General features: G+C 43.7%; 3 protein-coding genes across 6 annotated transcripts in view; 1 reads left to right on the forward strand and 2 right to left on the reverse strand.

Annotated features, from left to right (window-relative positions):
* The window catches only part of pcnt (pericentrin), a 39,017-nt gene extending 38,781 nt beyond the window's left edge, over nucleotides 1-236 (reverse strand). For all 4 annotated transcript variants that reach the window (XM_060052630.1, XM_060052629.1, XM_060052628.1 and 1 more), the window contains exon 1: nucleotides 24-236. In XM_060052630.1, the coding sequence (XP_059908613.1) occupies nucleotides 24-71 (48 nt within the window). In that variant the 5' untranslated portion in view covers nucleotides 72-236. The remainder of the gene's footprint in view (nucleotides 1-23) is intronic.
* Nucleotides 237-935: 699 nt separating this feature from the next.
* Nucleotides 936-3,818, forward strand: zgc:112416 (uncharacterized protein LOC550509 homolog). The gene is made up of 7 exons (XM_060052580.1): nucleotides 936-992; nucleotides 1,133-1,190; nucleotides 1,262-1,335; nucleotides 1,447-1,686; nucleotides 2,077-2,182; nucleotides 2,368-2,513; nucleotides 2,844-3,818. The coding sequence occupies exons 1-7, from the start codon at nucleotides 936-938 to the stop codon at nucleotides 3,021-3,023; spliced, it is 861 nt and encodes a 286-aa protein (XP_059908563.1). The 3' UTR covers nucleotides 3,024-3,818.
* Nucleotides 3,518-14,529, reverse strand: atg9a (ATG9 autophagy related 9 homolog A (S. cerevisiae)). Its single transcript, XM_060052637.1, has 20 exons — nucleotides 14,356-14,529; nucleotides 14,014-14,088; nucleotides 13,650-13,795; nucleotides 13,448-13,491; nucleotides 13,284-13,348; nucleotides 12,800-12,949; nucleotides 12,328-12,469; nucleotides 11,803-11,943; nucleotides 11,406-11,526; nucleotides 10,678-10,853; nucleotides 10,212-10,334; nucleotides 9,548-9,735; nucleotides 8,921-9,074; nucleotides 8,021-8,200; nucleotides 7,474-7,683; nucleotides 6,768-7,000; nucleotides 6,321-6,438; nucleotides 5,646-5,919; nucleotides 5,216-5,361; nucleotides 3,518-4,750 (listed from the first exon to the last, which is right to left on the reverse strand). The coding sequence occupies exons 3-20, from the start codon at nucleotides 13,750-13,752 to the stop codon at nucleotides 4,742-4,744; spliced, it is 2,577 nt and encodes an 858-aa protein (XP_059908620.1). The 5' UTR covers nucleotides 13,753-13,795; nucleotides 14,014-14,088; nucleotides 14,356-14,529; the 3' UTR covers nucleotides 3,518-4,741.
* Between the last annotated feature and the right edge of the window lie 1,356 nt (nucleotides 14,530-15,885).

Here is a 15,885-nt window from a genome sequence, read left to right on the forward strand (position 1 = left end):
TAGAGCTAATGTTAGCAACAAACCTTGGCTCTTCCTGCTTCTAGCTTCCTTTGTCGTTCATCTTCATCCATATCTTAGTCAAACAAGGTGTGTCAGTGCTTTGGGCAAACGATCATAGTTCGGCCAAAATTGCCGTAATACTTCACTTCATATTCATATATTCAACTATGTTGAAGACTTTTGGCTTTCTTCAGAAGAGCAAACTGTCAACAGACAATATTCAATATGGCCGCCAAAGCTTTTCGACTCCGCCCTTATCGAGTCGCCTCGGGTGAAAGGACCAATCAGGTCAATGCGAGTTTTTTTTCTTATCCACTAGTTCCTGTTCCTGGGCTAATAAAATATTTACCTGCAAAGTTTAAATTTCCACGTGTTGAGGCGCTTAATTATCAACCGACAAGCTACTTTACTGACTTTTGATTTAACCCCATTAGTCATACACAAAATATTGATTGTCATATTTATCATTGCCGAAAGGACTAGGTCAATGAATAGATACGTATTCTCATATCCTTTGTATGCCCTCTCTCTCTCTCTCTCTCTCTCTCTCTCTCTCTCTCTCTCTCTCTCTCTCTCTCTCTCACACACACTACTCTCCTTTTCTGTATTTAATCATCTAATATCGCCTTATTGTTTTTTGGTGTTCAGATTCACCAATGAAACAATCAGGAAAGTTGCAGTAAAGCTCACGATTAACTTCAGTAAATAGGCGTGTCGCCTGGCAACCATGTGTGCGTGTGCTGGCTTTTGTTTAGCATGGAGACAGCAGGCCTACAGTTAAAAACAACCCTGCCTCTCTTCCGCATGACTTCAGGTAGACACACATTTGTATACATATTTGTATTAGTTTGATTTCGAGCCTATTTGCCGTTCCAATATGTTAATTAAAATAATTTGAACACTCTAAAAATTTATGATTTCTTTCTTTTACCAGCATGACAGATCCCTTAGTGGATCAGATGACTAAACTCAGACTGAAACTTATAGAGAAGGTAGAATATACACTAAAAATACTTCAGAAATGGATTCAGAGAAAACAAATGCTTTAAAACATTTAAACATTATTTTCTCTGAATGTAAAATTCTAAATTGGAAATTCTTTCTATCTTTTACATATACCTGCATTCTCTAGAAGTTGAACAACGAAAGAAACCGGATGGACGAAAGAACAGATTCTGTCCAATCCTCAAGTAAGATACTTGTGTTTTGAGTGTACTTCTTTTCATTCCTGAATTGACTATACTGAATTGTTTTTTTTAAGGGACCTATGATGGAGAGATGTATGCACTGCACGGCGCAGTGAGGAGAAAACGAGATTTACTGCAAAGATTGAGAGTTTGTAAAGATTTAAATTTGACAAAGATAAAAACGTTTTGTTGTTGTGCACTTTTATATCTGCACATACATTCCTTTTCACTGAGCAGTAAGCGGTTCCTCGCTTTGTAGGAACAGCACATGCTGGAGGAACTCCGCAGACCTCGTACCTGGGGAGGACCGCAGAGACGACGCTCCCAGCCTCAACACCACCACCGCCACGCTGATCACTTTCCTTCATCACCCCCTCCTTACCCAGCGCCATTCCTCTACCAGCCTACCCCTGGGCCTGTGGTGATACCGTCTCTGCTCCCTCCGATACACGTTCCGGCACAGCCCCCACACTACATTCAACACATTCCAACTGTGAGAATTTTATATTATTAATTTTCAAACATTTATCACCCCTCCACTTTGGTCTGAGGCTGTTTGGCGCCCTCTGCTGTCAGAAGTATGCAAGTGCAATAGGTTAACTATAAATGTATATAATACTATCATTAGTCTACGCAATACACTAGTCTGATTTATGTCTTACCCTCATTTAGTAACAGTACTAAACAAATACAGTTAGAAAGAAAGAATCACTACAGACAATACGCATGTAGAAATGGATATTATCTCTTATATTATCTCTCTCTCTCTCTCTTTCTCTCTCTCTCTCTCTCTCTCTCTCTCTCTCTCTCTCTCTCTCTCTCTCTCTCTCTCTCTCTCTCTCTCTCTCTCTCTCTCTCTCTCTCTCTCTCTCTCTCTCTTCTTCTGCAGATTCCTCAGCAGCAGCCAACCTTCATCCAACAGGTGCCACTGCAGCAACAACCGATGAGCCAGCCGGCCCCGCCCCCTCCGAATCACGGCCGCAGCATCAAAGAGGGTATATATATGTTCTTTGTGTTCATCATGGGCCTCTATTTGTTCTTTGTGGGGATCACATGACCCTTAGATGTTATTTGTGGTCATCCCATTAACCTCATATGTTCTTTGTGGTCATCAACAGGTCTCTATATGTTCTTTTTGGTCATTACGTGGCCCTTATGTGTTCCTATTTGTATTTCCCAGACATGGTGGAGATGATGCTCATGCAGAATGCCCAGATGCATCAGATTGTGATGCAGAACATGATGCTGAAAGCCCTGCCTCCCCTGGGCTTCCCTGGGTCTGAGAGGCCCGGTCACGCTACTGGACACACAGGGTACCCGGAGCAGGTTCGTTTAAACTCTCTCTCTCTCTCTCTCTCTCTCTCTCTCTCTCTCTCTCTCTCTCTCTCTCTCTCTCTCTCAAAAATTAAGCAGTGTATATCGAGTGTACAGAAGAGTATAATTGAATAGTATAAAGTACAGAAAGCCATATAAGTACATCACTGTATAATCAAGTAGAGAGTCAGTCTTAAAAAATCCTAGAGGGGTCATTGCTTTCAGATATTGCAGACATACAAACGACACTACCGTACGTACCACGTCTGCTCTTGACCATACTATTTGAACACTGCCTGTTCCCAGGACTCACACTACTGTCATCTCATTGTCAAATTGAAGGCAGGTGCGTTCTACCATCACCATCACTACAGCCAGGGCCCTGCTGCGTTGCCCCCGCTGCCCCCAATCGGATACCCTGCCTGGCCACCCATGATGTCATCCCAAGCCCAGGGGGGCCATCCGCACGCCGGGCCACACCTGCACGTACCCTCAATGCATTTCTATGCAAAACACGAATGAATAGGCTCATCCGAGGGAAATTATCTAATCTAAGAGGATGTTGGTTTTGGACTCTGATAAGGCTTAATAGCTTTGACGGACGTCTGTCCTTATTGTCCGTATTGTGTTTCCACACATTTTTGGTCCCACAACTCGCTGATTCCAAAGTAATGCATTTTTTTTTTTTCAGCGTAATGGCCATTCACCTAAGGACATTTTATTCAGCTTGCTGTCTGTTTCATCATTTATTACAGTTTTGTTAGATACAATCATGTTAGGTTCATCATTTCAACATGTGAAAGTATTCATCAGGGCTCTGCAAAACCAGAAGTATCACCACACTGTGATTGATAAGTTTTTATTATATACGTTTAATTTCCCCAGCAAATCGATAGTTTGAGTAAAATAAATGATGTACTATATCGGTTGAATAGGCTACCTGGCACAAAATTGTAATAGAAAAACGGCTAGATCTAGACTAGATCTACGTCTAAAATGACTGACAAAACACGAAATTGAGTTAGAATGCATTTTATTTTACAGTCGTAGCTTAGTTTTCTGCATCTTCTAGTCCGTAAACCATGACCATCTGTTTCTCTGAGAATCAAGTCAAGAGTCAAATAACAAATAACAATCTTCAATTATATTTTCAACGTACACACAACTATTGCCATGACTTTAATATATGATTTTACAACTGTACAAAATGGTAATTTACAGAAATTGTATAAAACAATAATTTCACTTCAACCCATTCCCCATTTTCCCATATTTGTGAAACAACCCGCCATCACTCACTTAATTTGAGCTAAGAAACACTTGTCAAATAATGTCAAATAAAAAAACTGCAACAGCCCATGAAAGAACATGCTTGGAACATAGATTAGATTAAAACAAAATCTAGAATATTTAGATTTACCAAAGTGCATTCTTTATTTGAGCACTAATGACTTAATGAAAGAACATTCCCCTGGTGAGCCAATGTGTCTATAGATGTGAGCTTATTGATGTGTAAGTGTGATGCAATTTATGGGACTACATCATGCACTAGTAGCAATGGACGGAAGGGTCTGAATGTGGCCGCTCTGCATGCTTCAATCAGTCATTTGAACAAGAAACAAAACAAAAAGCACTCACAGGAAACCAGTTTGAGTGCAATAAATATTAAGACAGCGTGCGTGTATGTCTGGATCGGTATGGTCTAGGATTGGTCCTAACTACAGGAAATAATTAAATTAAATTAAATAAATTAAAGAAAAGGATATAGGAACATTTTCTTCATAAATTCTTGTCAGAATTATTAAAATATTAAAACAAACAGATCAATATTCTCTTTTTGATTACTCGAAAATAAATGAAGCAATATTCTATCTTTTCATTTTAAGTGATATCTACGAAGTTCTAAAAGTGGCTTACTCATGTATGATTACATGGATGAAGGTGATGGGCGATGAAAAGGTTAAAGAGTGACCTTTTAAATGATAGATATACATCTATATCTATAGAGATATAGATATGTATACATACACATACACACTCACAATTAATTTATACACTGCGTGACTTGATTAATAAGAGTCATACAGGAGGGCTATACAGGTTATGGTTTGTATTTGTAAAATGGCACACCCTGTCTTGTACTTGTCAAAACAATGTGTAAGGGGCAAATGAGGCGTTGAGTGTGAGTGAGTGAGAAAGTGAGGGAATGTGTGCGCACACTGCATCTTCACGAGGCACAGCTACGTCACCTTTAAACAAGAGACAGAAACAGAAGAATTAGACGCACGTTCACATTGCTGCCTCCCTCCCTTTTTGACCACAGCTGGAAAAAGTCTGCTGTGTAATACCAGGTCCTTAACTAGTCCTGAAATAACTGATCTCCTAAAACCTAATCCCCATAAAAAGTATACCTACAAACGGTTCGAAATAGTGCAATGGACAGAAAGAGTAAACGTTGTGTGTCTTTTTAGATAACTTTCCTTTTTAGATAACTTTTCCTAGCCAGCCTTTTCTAAAGGGTTTACCGGTCAATTCACCTTTCCAATGATTAAAGTTGTCTACAAACAAAGCAATACACACATTTGCCATTTGGTGGTTCCAAAGCGTCTTACGACATTATTTTATCATTGGAGGCCCAAGCGGGATTCAATCAGTCAATCAGACAGTACAGATGAAGTAGGCCTGTGCTCAGTCAGTGCATGGTTTGTATTTACCCGGTGTATGTGCGGGGCCACCTCGTCCTCTGAACCCTCCTCCGGCACCGGGGTGTGGAGACGCGGGGCCGCCTGGCCGTCCTCGGCCCACCCTCCCATGGGGACCCGGGCTGACCTCACCACCCTGCCCCCCGCCCCCAGGTAGCCTGGCAGACAGAGATAGGGAGGTCCGGTAGAAACACGCTTTAACTTTATTCATCTATTCAAGGTTTATTCAAGTTCGCGTTGATCGTGACCAGTCCATTGATCGTTAAGATTCAAATTTTATCCCTGAATTCCAGCAAGCTACTCTCAGGAAAGATTCATTATAATGAGGAGAATATAACAAACTAATCTGCGTTAGTCAGCAGTCAAACTGAAGACATCACAAAGCAATAGCCAACCTCAACAGAGATGTATGAGACTAACTTGACATCGGCTGTTACCTTACCTGTGCTACCGCTCCCCCCATATTGTTGGTGACCACCCCGCTGAAACGTCGCCCCCTCGTGGCCAGTGCCGGAACTGCCGGCGACTGAGGCGGAGGTGGGGATGGCGCTGGGACTGGGAGCCGCGCTGGGGAAGGTCTGCGAGCGGGGGAAGTTCCTCAAATGGGTCCTGGCGTCGCTCCGGACCTCGTCCACCATGCTGTCGCTGCTGTCGTCGCTTTCCTGCCGGTGCCAGGTGTGGCGGGACAGATCGCCGCGGGACTGTTGCTTGTGGCACTACACCGGCACATAAGAAGGGACCCGTCATTAACTTCCCCTGTGGAGGCTTTATGTACTGGTCAATCGTTTTTAATGTGATCTGGATATTTTGAATGATTTGCATTTTGGTATCATTGTCAAGTACATTTTATTTGCATAGCCCTTAATGATCCAGTCTCAAAGGGCTTCACGTGCCACATATCCACACATCAAGCCCTCAAAAAGGCAAAGGAAGGACTCCCCGAATCCAAGGGAAAGCCTTGATTTCAAGTTGCCATTCGTTGTTCATTAGTTGTTATTCGTTATTCAGCAGTCAACGTTTTTATTTCAGGTTTTATTCTCATTTGTTTCTGGGACACTGCGCTAATGAACGTTGGTTAGTTTGGTTTCATGACATTTGAATACGTTTGACTGCTCACCTCATGCATGTAAAGTGCATGGATGCTCATCTCTGTAGAGGCGTACTCTGATAGCACCATGCTGGTCATCTGACCCTCCCACACGCTGCTGCCTGAGCTGACCGTCCTGGCGTCAGTGCTGAAAGGTAGTGGAAGAAAACCATGATAAGCAGAAGATAAAAAAATAAGATAATACTTACCGCAAAAAATCCATTACAATATGCAATTTTGAAACTATTAAATGTCATTGTATTACAGTGTCATCAAAAAGAACTGGACCTTTAGATTCCTAACAAATAAGGAATCGATGGGTACGGTTTAGTCAAAAAGACTAAAACCCAAAATTCAATGTCTAACTATGTGATAATCATGCAGTTAACCATGTATATGCGCGGGGGGGGGGGGGGGGGGGGGGAAAGTGTGCTGTTAAGCTGACGCCCAGAGGCCTGGAGGGAAACGAGTTCCTACCCGGAGCCCCCCATGGTCCTGCTGACAGAGGAGGCGTGGCCTACAGCTCTGTGGGCGGTGCTCATGCTGCCTCTCAAGTGCAGGCTGGAGCTGACTGGGGAGAGGGAGCGCAGGGCCGACACCCCCTCGCCCAGCCCGGCCACGCCCTGGTTGGTGAGCGAGCAGTCGCGGCCGAAGTGGACGGATCCCAGTGTGGTGGGACCGCCCAGCAGGTTGGCCACCAGACTCCTGGGCTGAAAGAATCCGGAATAGACCACGGGGAGAAGGGTATTTTAGTACTACCTGAGATTTCACGTCAAAATGACCATTGATCTATTTTCCACGAGCATACTTTTTTTTTGTTTACTAGTCAAACCGATCAATAGGTGTTTCGATGCGCTACATTTAAGAACGTGAAATGCTCTCATTACTGCACTGCATTGGTCGATTACTACATCGCATCGATTGATTACGGCCTTATTAATGCATTCCATTGATAGATCTCTGTAGCACACGGTTTGACACTCAGACGTGGAGACATGACAGATGACTGAACCGGCTCCAAACAGTAATTACTAAAAAAAAAAAAACATTATTTACCTTTTGTATATATGGAGGGGGTCCTTACTTTCAGATATAGAATAACCGTTATCATCGATTATTCCGAACAATTCCTGAATTTCCCATATGTGATTGATGAAATCCATTAGATGCTCTCTGCTCTTACCTCGGAGGTGGAGATGGAGTTGAGCACGTCCCCGGACGCCCCGCCCACCTCCCTGTGGACCTTCTCCTTCAGCTGGCTGATGAAGTGGGTGGTCTCCTGGGGCGGCTGCCACTGGGGGTTGGTGATGGCAAAGTGCATCAGGGACAGCTCCGTCTTGCCGTCCTCTGCCTGCTGGTAGATGGAGGCCTCCGTCTTCCCTGCCGACATCCACTGAGAGAGCGAGAGAGAGACCGAGAGAGATAGAGACAGTGCAAGAGATGTCATTTAATTAAACGATGTAATGTGAATCACCCTCCTGAGGCCTTATAAAGTACATTTTCTTGTAATTGATGTTGAGGACAGTCTGAATACATCAAATACATCATATCCTTTAGAAGTTGCTACCTTGCACATACCGTGTACTTGCGATTTCGCTGTGGGTGGGTTACAATCAACCTTAAGGGTTTTGAGCCAAGTGATGCCTCTTGCCATAGTCAGAGAGCAATAAGAAGCAAAGATTCAGGAAACTCCCTTTTGTGCGTGTGTGTATCTGAAGTCCTCGTCTCACCGCAGGGTGCCCGTGCTGCCTGATGTCCATCTGGGCGAAGGAGCAGGTGTCGCCCACGCCCACCACCTCCACAGTGAAGTTCCTGAAGAAGTCGATGATCTCCAGGGACTTCCTGCGCAGGCTGAAGATGAGGATGAAGGGCGTCACCACGGGGCTGATCAGCTCCTCCAGGATGAACACCTGGACCCATGGGTCCCGAGGAGAAGAAGACAACGTGAACCCCTGAACGCAGTTGGTCAAATGCTATCGGACCACCTCACTTTAGAGTCATTCAGCATGACGCTTTATCTACAGTCAGATTAATGCCACGAGAGGGAAACCATCAAGCTGGGATATTTTCTAAGATAAGTGTGCAACATCTGGTCGATATGCTCTTGTCCGACCAAATTGACATTGATCCGACAATCTCTGGCATTCCTTTCCCGAGCAGGGAAGTCCAGCAGCTATTTGGGCACAGTATTTTGTTTTGTAATTGTGCACTTTTTCAGCCTTCTTTTTGTTGTCTTGATGTGCATTGTTTGAAATGAATAAGGCACTTTCTGGTCTTTTTTATCATCATTCTGTATACGATTAATAAACAATTGAATATGCAGAAAATAGCATTTTTATTCATAAAGAATTTAGGCTACCAGGTAGTCACTCACTCAGTGCACCGTGACCAATTTAGGTAATCTGGCAGATTTATTTTCTCCTTTGTTTATTGCACTCTACCAATATTTTCTTTGGTCACAGTACAGCCCTACATACAAGACCACAGATGATGTCATTGGTCTGTAATTTGGAGAATGCCAAACCCAGATTTGCCCAAAGATACCTAACCCCATTCATTTGGGGATCGAAACCCAGTCCATTTTATCTGGGATTCGAAACATCTCAGGCCACCATTGTACTGGTATTTACCGCTTTGTACTGGAAGAGCTGGGAGAACTGGTCGCGGGTCTCATATCGATGTGCATTGCCCTGCCAGTGGTCGGGCATGTAGTGGATGTGAGCAAGGATCACCCTCAGCAGCTGCTCAGGGCAGAACACCATGTGTTTATCAGGGATGAACGACCTGAGAGAGAGAGAGAGAGAGAGAGAGAGAGAGAGAGAGAGAGAGAGAGAGAGAGAGAGAGAGAGAGAGAGAGAGAGAGAGAGGAGAGAGAGAGAGAGAGAGAGAGAGAGAGAGAGAGAGAGAGAGAGAGAGAGAGAGAGAGAGAGAGAGAGAGAGAGAGAGAGAGAGAGAGAGAGAGAGAGAACCATTGGGTCAGATGAAAGGTCTAAGGGTTATATAGAGGAAGTAATATAATATCAGTATTTGTAACACTTAAAACACCCCCCGCTCTCACTTGTAATGAAAACATAACCAACCTTCAAACAAATTCAACACAAAGGATGACTCCATTACAGGTGACTCCCAACACACTGCATTCTTGAGCGAGACAACAGCGATGTACAACAGGTAAGAGATATGGAGCCGACCAGCCAAACAGAACCACAGGCCCCCCAGCAGGCTAAGGACATGGTGGTCTACCCGCCAAGGCCCACCTGCACACGGTCACGCAGACGCCCAGCAGCGTGATGGAGGAGAGGACGTGCTCCACCGCCAGCACGTCCTCGTCGTAGATAGTCAGCGCGATGAGCACGGCCAGCAGAGAGCCGGCGAAGAACGCCACGTTCTTCGCCACCACCGTCAGCAGCGGCGACAGGAAGCAGTTCATGTACTTGGAGGAAGGCTTTGGAAGGGGGGGGAGGGGGGGAGGGGGGATGAGAGCGATGTCATTTGAAATCAAAAGGGGTTTGAAGAACAATAGAATGTGTGCAAGTTTCATAGTGTTACAAAACCACCCGCTTTGTGCTAGCTCTTGTGGCTCTTGGCTACAGTGTTGCTGTACTATCTGAATGCCATAGGTAGAAATAAACATGCTCTACATGTTAGAGCAATGTACACCTCTCTAACTCTCATTTCGTATAAGTGTGTGTGTGAAATTAACCAAACAAAAAGGCATAAAACCAAGAGCAAACAGGACATGACTGAAATCAATGAGCCAGCCAGTTTCATCAAACATATTCCGTTCTGATTTAAAGAACAGTACTTCCTCTTCTATTCCAAACCACAGTAAGCGATGTCCCATCATTTTGCGGTGAACATGTGACCCCTCGGACTACTCTACTGGTCTAGTGATGCGACGATAGGAGTTGGACGCTGTACCTTGTATCCCTTACTGAGCCGGGACATGAGCTCGTGGTCCAGCTCATTGAAGTGACGAAGGTAACAGCGACCGTACAGAGACCAGCACCTCGCGCCCAGAGAACCCGGCTCACGTTTGATCACCTACGCAACACATGGGGTGACACATACAGAATGCTTATACAGCCCATGAATATTAACCAACATAATGATCATATTAATAGAATCTAGCTATGATCAATTGGGTCATTTGTTGTGCATATTCAGGGTTGCTTGTTGCATCTTATTTTATGCCTGCTTATTAACGGGATCACGTGTTTCAAATATAATTAACAGCTCAGAATTTGACGATTCAATATCAGATGAGCACGAGAAATGTTGTACACATGAATAACTGTATCAAATAAATAACTTGGTGAAGAAGCTGATATTTGTGTGTGTGCGTGCGTGCGTGCGTGCGTGCGTGCGTGCGTGCGTGCGTGCTCACCTCAGTGTAGCTGAAGAAAGCGTAGAGGATCTGCCACACCAGGATGACGGGGCAGAGCAGCAGGTTAGCGATGCCGATCCACAGTATGCGAGATGCCAGCCGGTCGGCCAGCTCCTGCCTGTTGCCTCCCCTCTTGTACTCTGTTTTCAGGCTCCACTCGTTCCCAAACAGAGACCCTGGAGGGAAAGCCATGAGCATGATTACTGTGCCATTACTGTGACGAAAACCCCAATGGTGGTAGAAACCTGCTGTTGCATGTGTGACGCTTTATTCTCCAGCTACTGCTGGTTGTGTTGTTTTTGTGATGTGTAGGTATATGTCCGCTCACTGGCTTCTGTTCATGTGTCTGTTGTAGCTCGGAGAGGGAATGATTGCTGATGAGGCTGGCCCCAGGTGTGCCTGATAGCAACTAATCCCAGTGGAATTGCTCTCCCTCTAATCTGGCCTGACCACACATACCTTTTCGTGTTAACCTGTGAAATAAGTAGTAACAGCAGTAAAAAGCTGTAAATATTCAAATTCATAGGAGTGCTTATAGAAGAGCCGAAGAGGCATTTTCATAAACAACCAAGATGGCTACCGCTGATGTGTCAACGCTGTGATTGGTTGGAGGTCCATCAAATTGGCATTTGGACTGCGCCGTTGATAAAACCCCTTGGAAATCTAAAATGAACTGAGGGGTTCCAGACTCATATGCATTTGCAACGTGGACTGAGCCAGCCACCCACCTGGTCCCCAAAAGAAAATGAGCTCAAAGTTGTACTTGAGGCCGCGTGTGTAGAACACAACCTCTCCCAGCAAGGGAGGCCGGAACCGCATGGGCAGTAGAGACTTATTCACCATGGCAACCTACAGAGACAGGAAGAGATGGATTCACAGATGGTGTTAATCTCTATCTCAGAGAGAGAGAGAGAGAGAGGGAGTACAACTGGGTTTTGTATGATAAGATGATAATTGCCACTAGATACATAAAAACAGATATGCAACATCAAAATAGTCATTGAGACTATTCAAAAAAAGAAAGAAAGAAAGAAAGAAAGAAAGAAAGAAAGAAAGAAAGAAAGAAAGAAAGAAAGAAAGAAGGTAATAAAGAGAGAATGTTTGAATCTGAATTGAGTCAGACACCATGTAGTTCTTGAAGCGGAGGATGCGATGGTATATGTCCAGTTCGCTCAGCTCTTTCTTGTGGATGCAGATCTGGTGTTCTTTCTGGATCTCCACGATGCGTGCCTGAACCTCCTGCCATGTCACGTAAGGCAGCTCAGACTGTGAAAGGAAAAGCACATTCATCATGTTTTGTTTTTTCTATTAGCTTTTCTAAATTTTTTGCTTAGCATTGAATGCTCTTTTTTTTTAGGAGCTCACACAGCACAAACCTGACCTCAAATGCATAGATTTACAGGCAAGAGGATACCTACGAGAACGTGGGGGATGGGGGGGGGGGGGGGGGGCTGCAAACTACACACACAAAGGGTTCCTTTTTGGATCAAACTCATAGCCTTCTGACATTGAGGCAGCAGCGCTAACCCCTGAGCTAATCACTTTCTTTATACAAGTTTATACCAGTGTAATGCAAGTCTAAGGGATATGACTCCTAATGCGCTAATAAAAAAATCCATCTCAACATGCCAGCGTTCAGTTAACTCTCACCATGGTCATTTTCAGGGCGTTGGTGTAAAAGGATCGAATCTCCCAGTAGCAGCAGATGTTGTAGATGAACTTCACCAGGCGATGCAGCCAGAAAATGCCAGATATGATCAGCACAAAAATCACAAAGGCATTGTCTCGGATTCTGAGGGAAGCAAAAATATTTGCAGTTAATAATATGTAATATGTAAGACGTATACCAAATATATCTAAGTTTCAAGTAAAGCCTGCAAACAAGACGCATAAACCTTCCCTGTGCCTTAATGACTTGACAGGGAAATATTTGTCTGTCACTTTAGATAAATGCTTCAGGAAATGACTAAATAGAAACGTACAAAAATATTTGTACGTTCTGCATTCTACATGCCACAATCGCCATGCTTTAGACAGGATAAGCCATTAAAACACAGTATCTACAGTGTCTACAGCTTCATGGCTGTATTGAACAGACCCCCCCCCCCCCCCCCGCCCTTACCGGGCGCTGCAGACGTCCACAGGGAGGAAGGCGTCCGGCAGGGTGACCTTGGAGGAGTCGGTGTGGTTCACAAACTTGTTGGCGAAGAGGATGTCGTAGTCAACACAGTTAGCCAGGAACACAGTGAAGCCCACCACAAACAGCAGCTGACTGTGAGTGTGTAGAGAGAGAGGAAAGCACAACAGAAAGAGAGAGAGAGAGAGAGAGAGAGAGAGCAGAGACAGAATAAGAAAAAAAAGGAAGAACTCCCAGCCGAAAGGCACTAGATTCGATCCCCCAATGTCCAAAGCCTCCCTTTAGGCATCCTTGAGCATAGTATCTGCTTCATTAAATAAATATTTTTAAAAAAAGACTATCGCTGATCACTTAATCAATAACGGTAGAATAAGGCCTCCATCACCTCCAACGACAACACTCCATCACCAACACATTGGAAACACATTAAAAAACGAAAAGCAATTTGTGTACTGTTAATAATACTTACACCAGCTCAAAGATCTCCCCGAGCAGCATACAGGTGAATCCATTCTTCTGGTGCAGGTTATAGACGTGAAGTAAGGTTAAGGTGCTTTCAGAAACCATGTCATTCAGCAAGATCAGAGTTATTATAGTTTTATGATAGAAAATGATGTAGTGTGCAAAGGATATTCTCTGGAAAAACAGGTCCAGGTTTTCTATATGGTGCCATTGTGCTAAGGAAACAAAACATAAAACAATACATCATATCACCAATGTCACAGAGGATTTGTGTGTGTGCGCGCGTGTGTGTGTGTGTGTGTGTGTGTGTGTGTGTGTGTGTGTGTGTGTGTGTGTGTGTGTGTGTGTGTGTGTGTGTGTGTGTGTGTGTTACATTTGGCTCCTTCGGGCACGTGCACCAGCAGATTCTCCTCCCCTGGAGGTGAATCGCTGTAGGATGCCTCGAGACGCTGGTACTCGGTGTCAAAGTGCGCCATCCCGACCACAGCTTCAGTCGCGCCCAGGAAACCACCCTAGAGGCTAGACCATAGTACAGAATACCAATGAGAGGAATAGAAAGACATTTGCCTGAATATTAACATTGAATTGAAATTGAGGTAAAAAAAAATTACATTGACATGTAGACAGATTGTTTTTTTAATGATTGACTCGGACGTGAGAGTAAGGCGACAGTCCACAATAAATAAATACATCAACCAACCAATCAATCAATCAATCAATTAATCAACAATATTGACCTCCATTGCAGATCGCTCATTCGTTGCCTTCTCGGGTGTATATCCAACATCTCAGATTTTGGAGCAAAGGACAGGCTATGGAGATAAGGAGGAGGAAATATAGCCATCACGGTGTCCACAGCAAAACAAACGTGCGAGAACGCATTATTTCATACACAAATCACCGAGTCGTCAAACACGATACGATACGATAAACACGATCAAAACAAGTAAGCCGCACGCTGTAGTGGCTATTATTGACAGCCCAACCAATGTTATTTAGCTAGCTATAACGTTAGTGATGTTGTTGTCGCGCGTGGACGCCCAGGCCTTCTTATGTTATACGACATGTCATACACCCACCTCGTCAAACTGTCTTCTTACTTCAGCGAGATATATTCCACCGTTTACTGAGCAAACCCCAATTTGTTAAGCGTTTCTCCACGTCAAATGCTCGTTTTCGATTTCGTTGCGTCAGTGTATCCGGACGTCAGTTTCATTTTCTAAACAAACAGCACGGGAATGTCTGTCAAATGATAACGACAGAAACTACATCCAATCAGAGGGCCAGAATTGTTTTGAAGCCAATGTCAAAGCCAATCATATATATTTAGGGGCGGGATCAATGGGTACAGTCATCACATTGGATTGGATTCTTTCGTGTCACACCCATAACACACCTAATGATGACTGGTGGACAGGTAGGCTGTCAAGTTGCCTAATATCAACATGAATATATCCCCACTATTATACTCATAACCTACTAGGGATACTAGTATATGAGTAATAGAAAATAACATATTGTATGCGTAGTTTTTATTTGTAGAATTTATTTAAAAATATAATTTATTTAAATGCATCACAACAAACAAAACACTTCATGTTCAACTCATCTCATCCCCGGATGACGCCACAAACCATGGATGGAAACATACATTACTGGCTTCAGTAATTGTATTAATGCCATCCCTAATGTGTATTGCACTTTTGCTTCTACTAAATAACGTAAATGGGCTTCAGTTTGTTGTAATTCTTGGCACCCAATGACAAAAGCATGTGTAATAAGCAGTGGGGATATATGATTATATGATGTGATGGTTATAATCCAACATTACACAGCATTGATGAATACTCTATTCTGATTAGTCCATCACTACATTCAGCAGTCTGTTCATTCTGAATAACAGATGGCTACTATGATTAACATACCATTGCTAAGGATGGTCTGTTACAACAGTCTAAACAAACTGACCTTGTTTGGTGGAGGCAATAAAACAATTGGCTGTTTCCCAGAGAAATTGAAGAATTTCCGGTTCAGTTTGAGGCTCAACTCAATGCTTGGACAGCAGAAGAAACAACAGCTGGCTGACCATTGAGAGACAACTGTCGTCCCAGTTCAGCCACAGCATTGACCCTGAGGTCAATGCAAGGGAAAACCTCCAGAAGTAGCCAGGAGAGAGCGCTCTGCACCTTTTAACCAGACTACTCCCGCCTCATATTAGAAAAACGGTAAGGATTGGTCGGTAACCCTAACTTATACCGGGCAGAAATCTTTGGGAAGCGAGCCAGAATATATTTTTTGAAGATGAGTGATAGATATACATGGATCTAGAGAGGAAAGGGCCCAACAGAGACTGCTTTTGTATAGGGCCCAGAGTTTTGTGCTACACCCCTGATCCCTATTGTTGTCGCACACCGGAACATCTTTTGAGCTCGTCCGCATGGTCATTCACTACCCCCACATGGTCATGTTCAGTAGTACTAATGTTTATCATAAATACTGATATGTATAAATTTATAAAAGTTAGCCACTACATTCTTTTTTTAAAAATTATTAATCATCGTCGTCATTATTGCATTCAAATCGTTTCATTGAGATTTAAAATGTATTTT

This window comes from Gadus macrocephalus, chromosome 5 (genome assembly GCF_031168955.1).
Source record: "Gadus macrocephalus chromosome 5, ASM3116895v1".
NCBI lineage: Eukaryota > Metazoa > Chordata > Actinopteri > Gadiformes > Gadidae > Gadus > Gadus macrocephalus.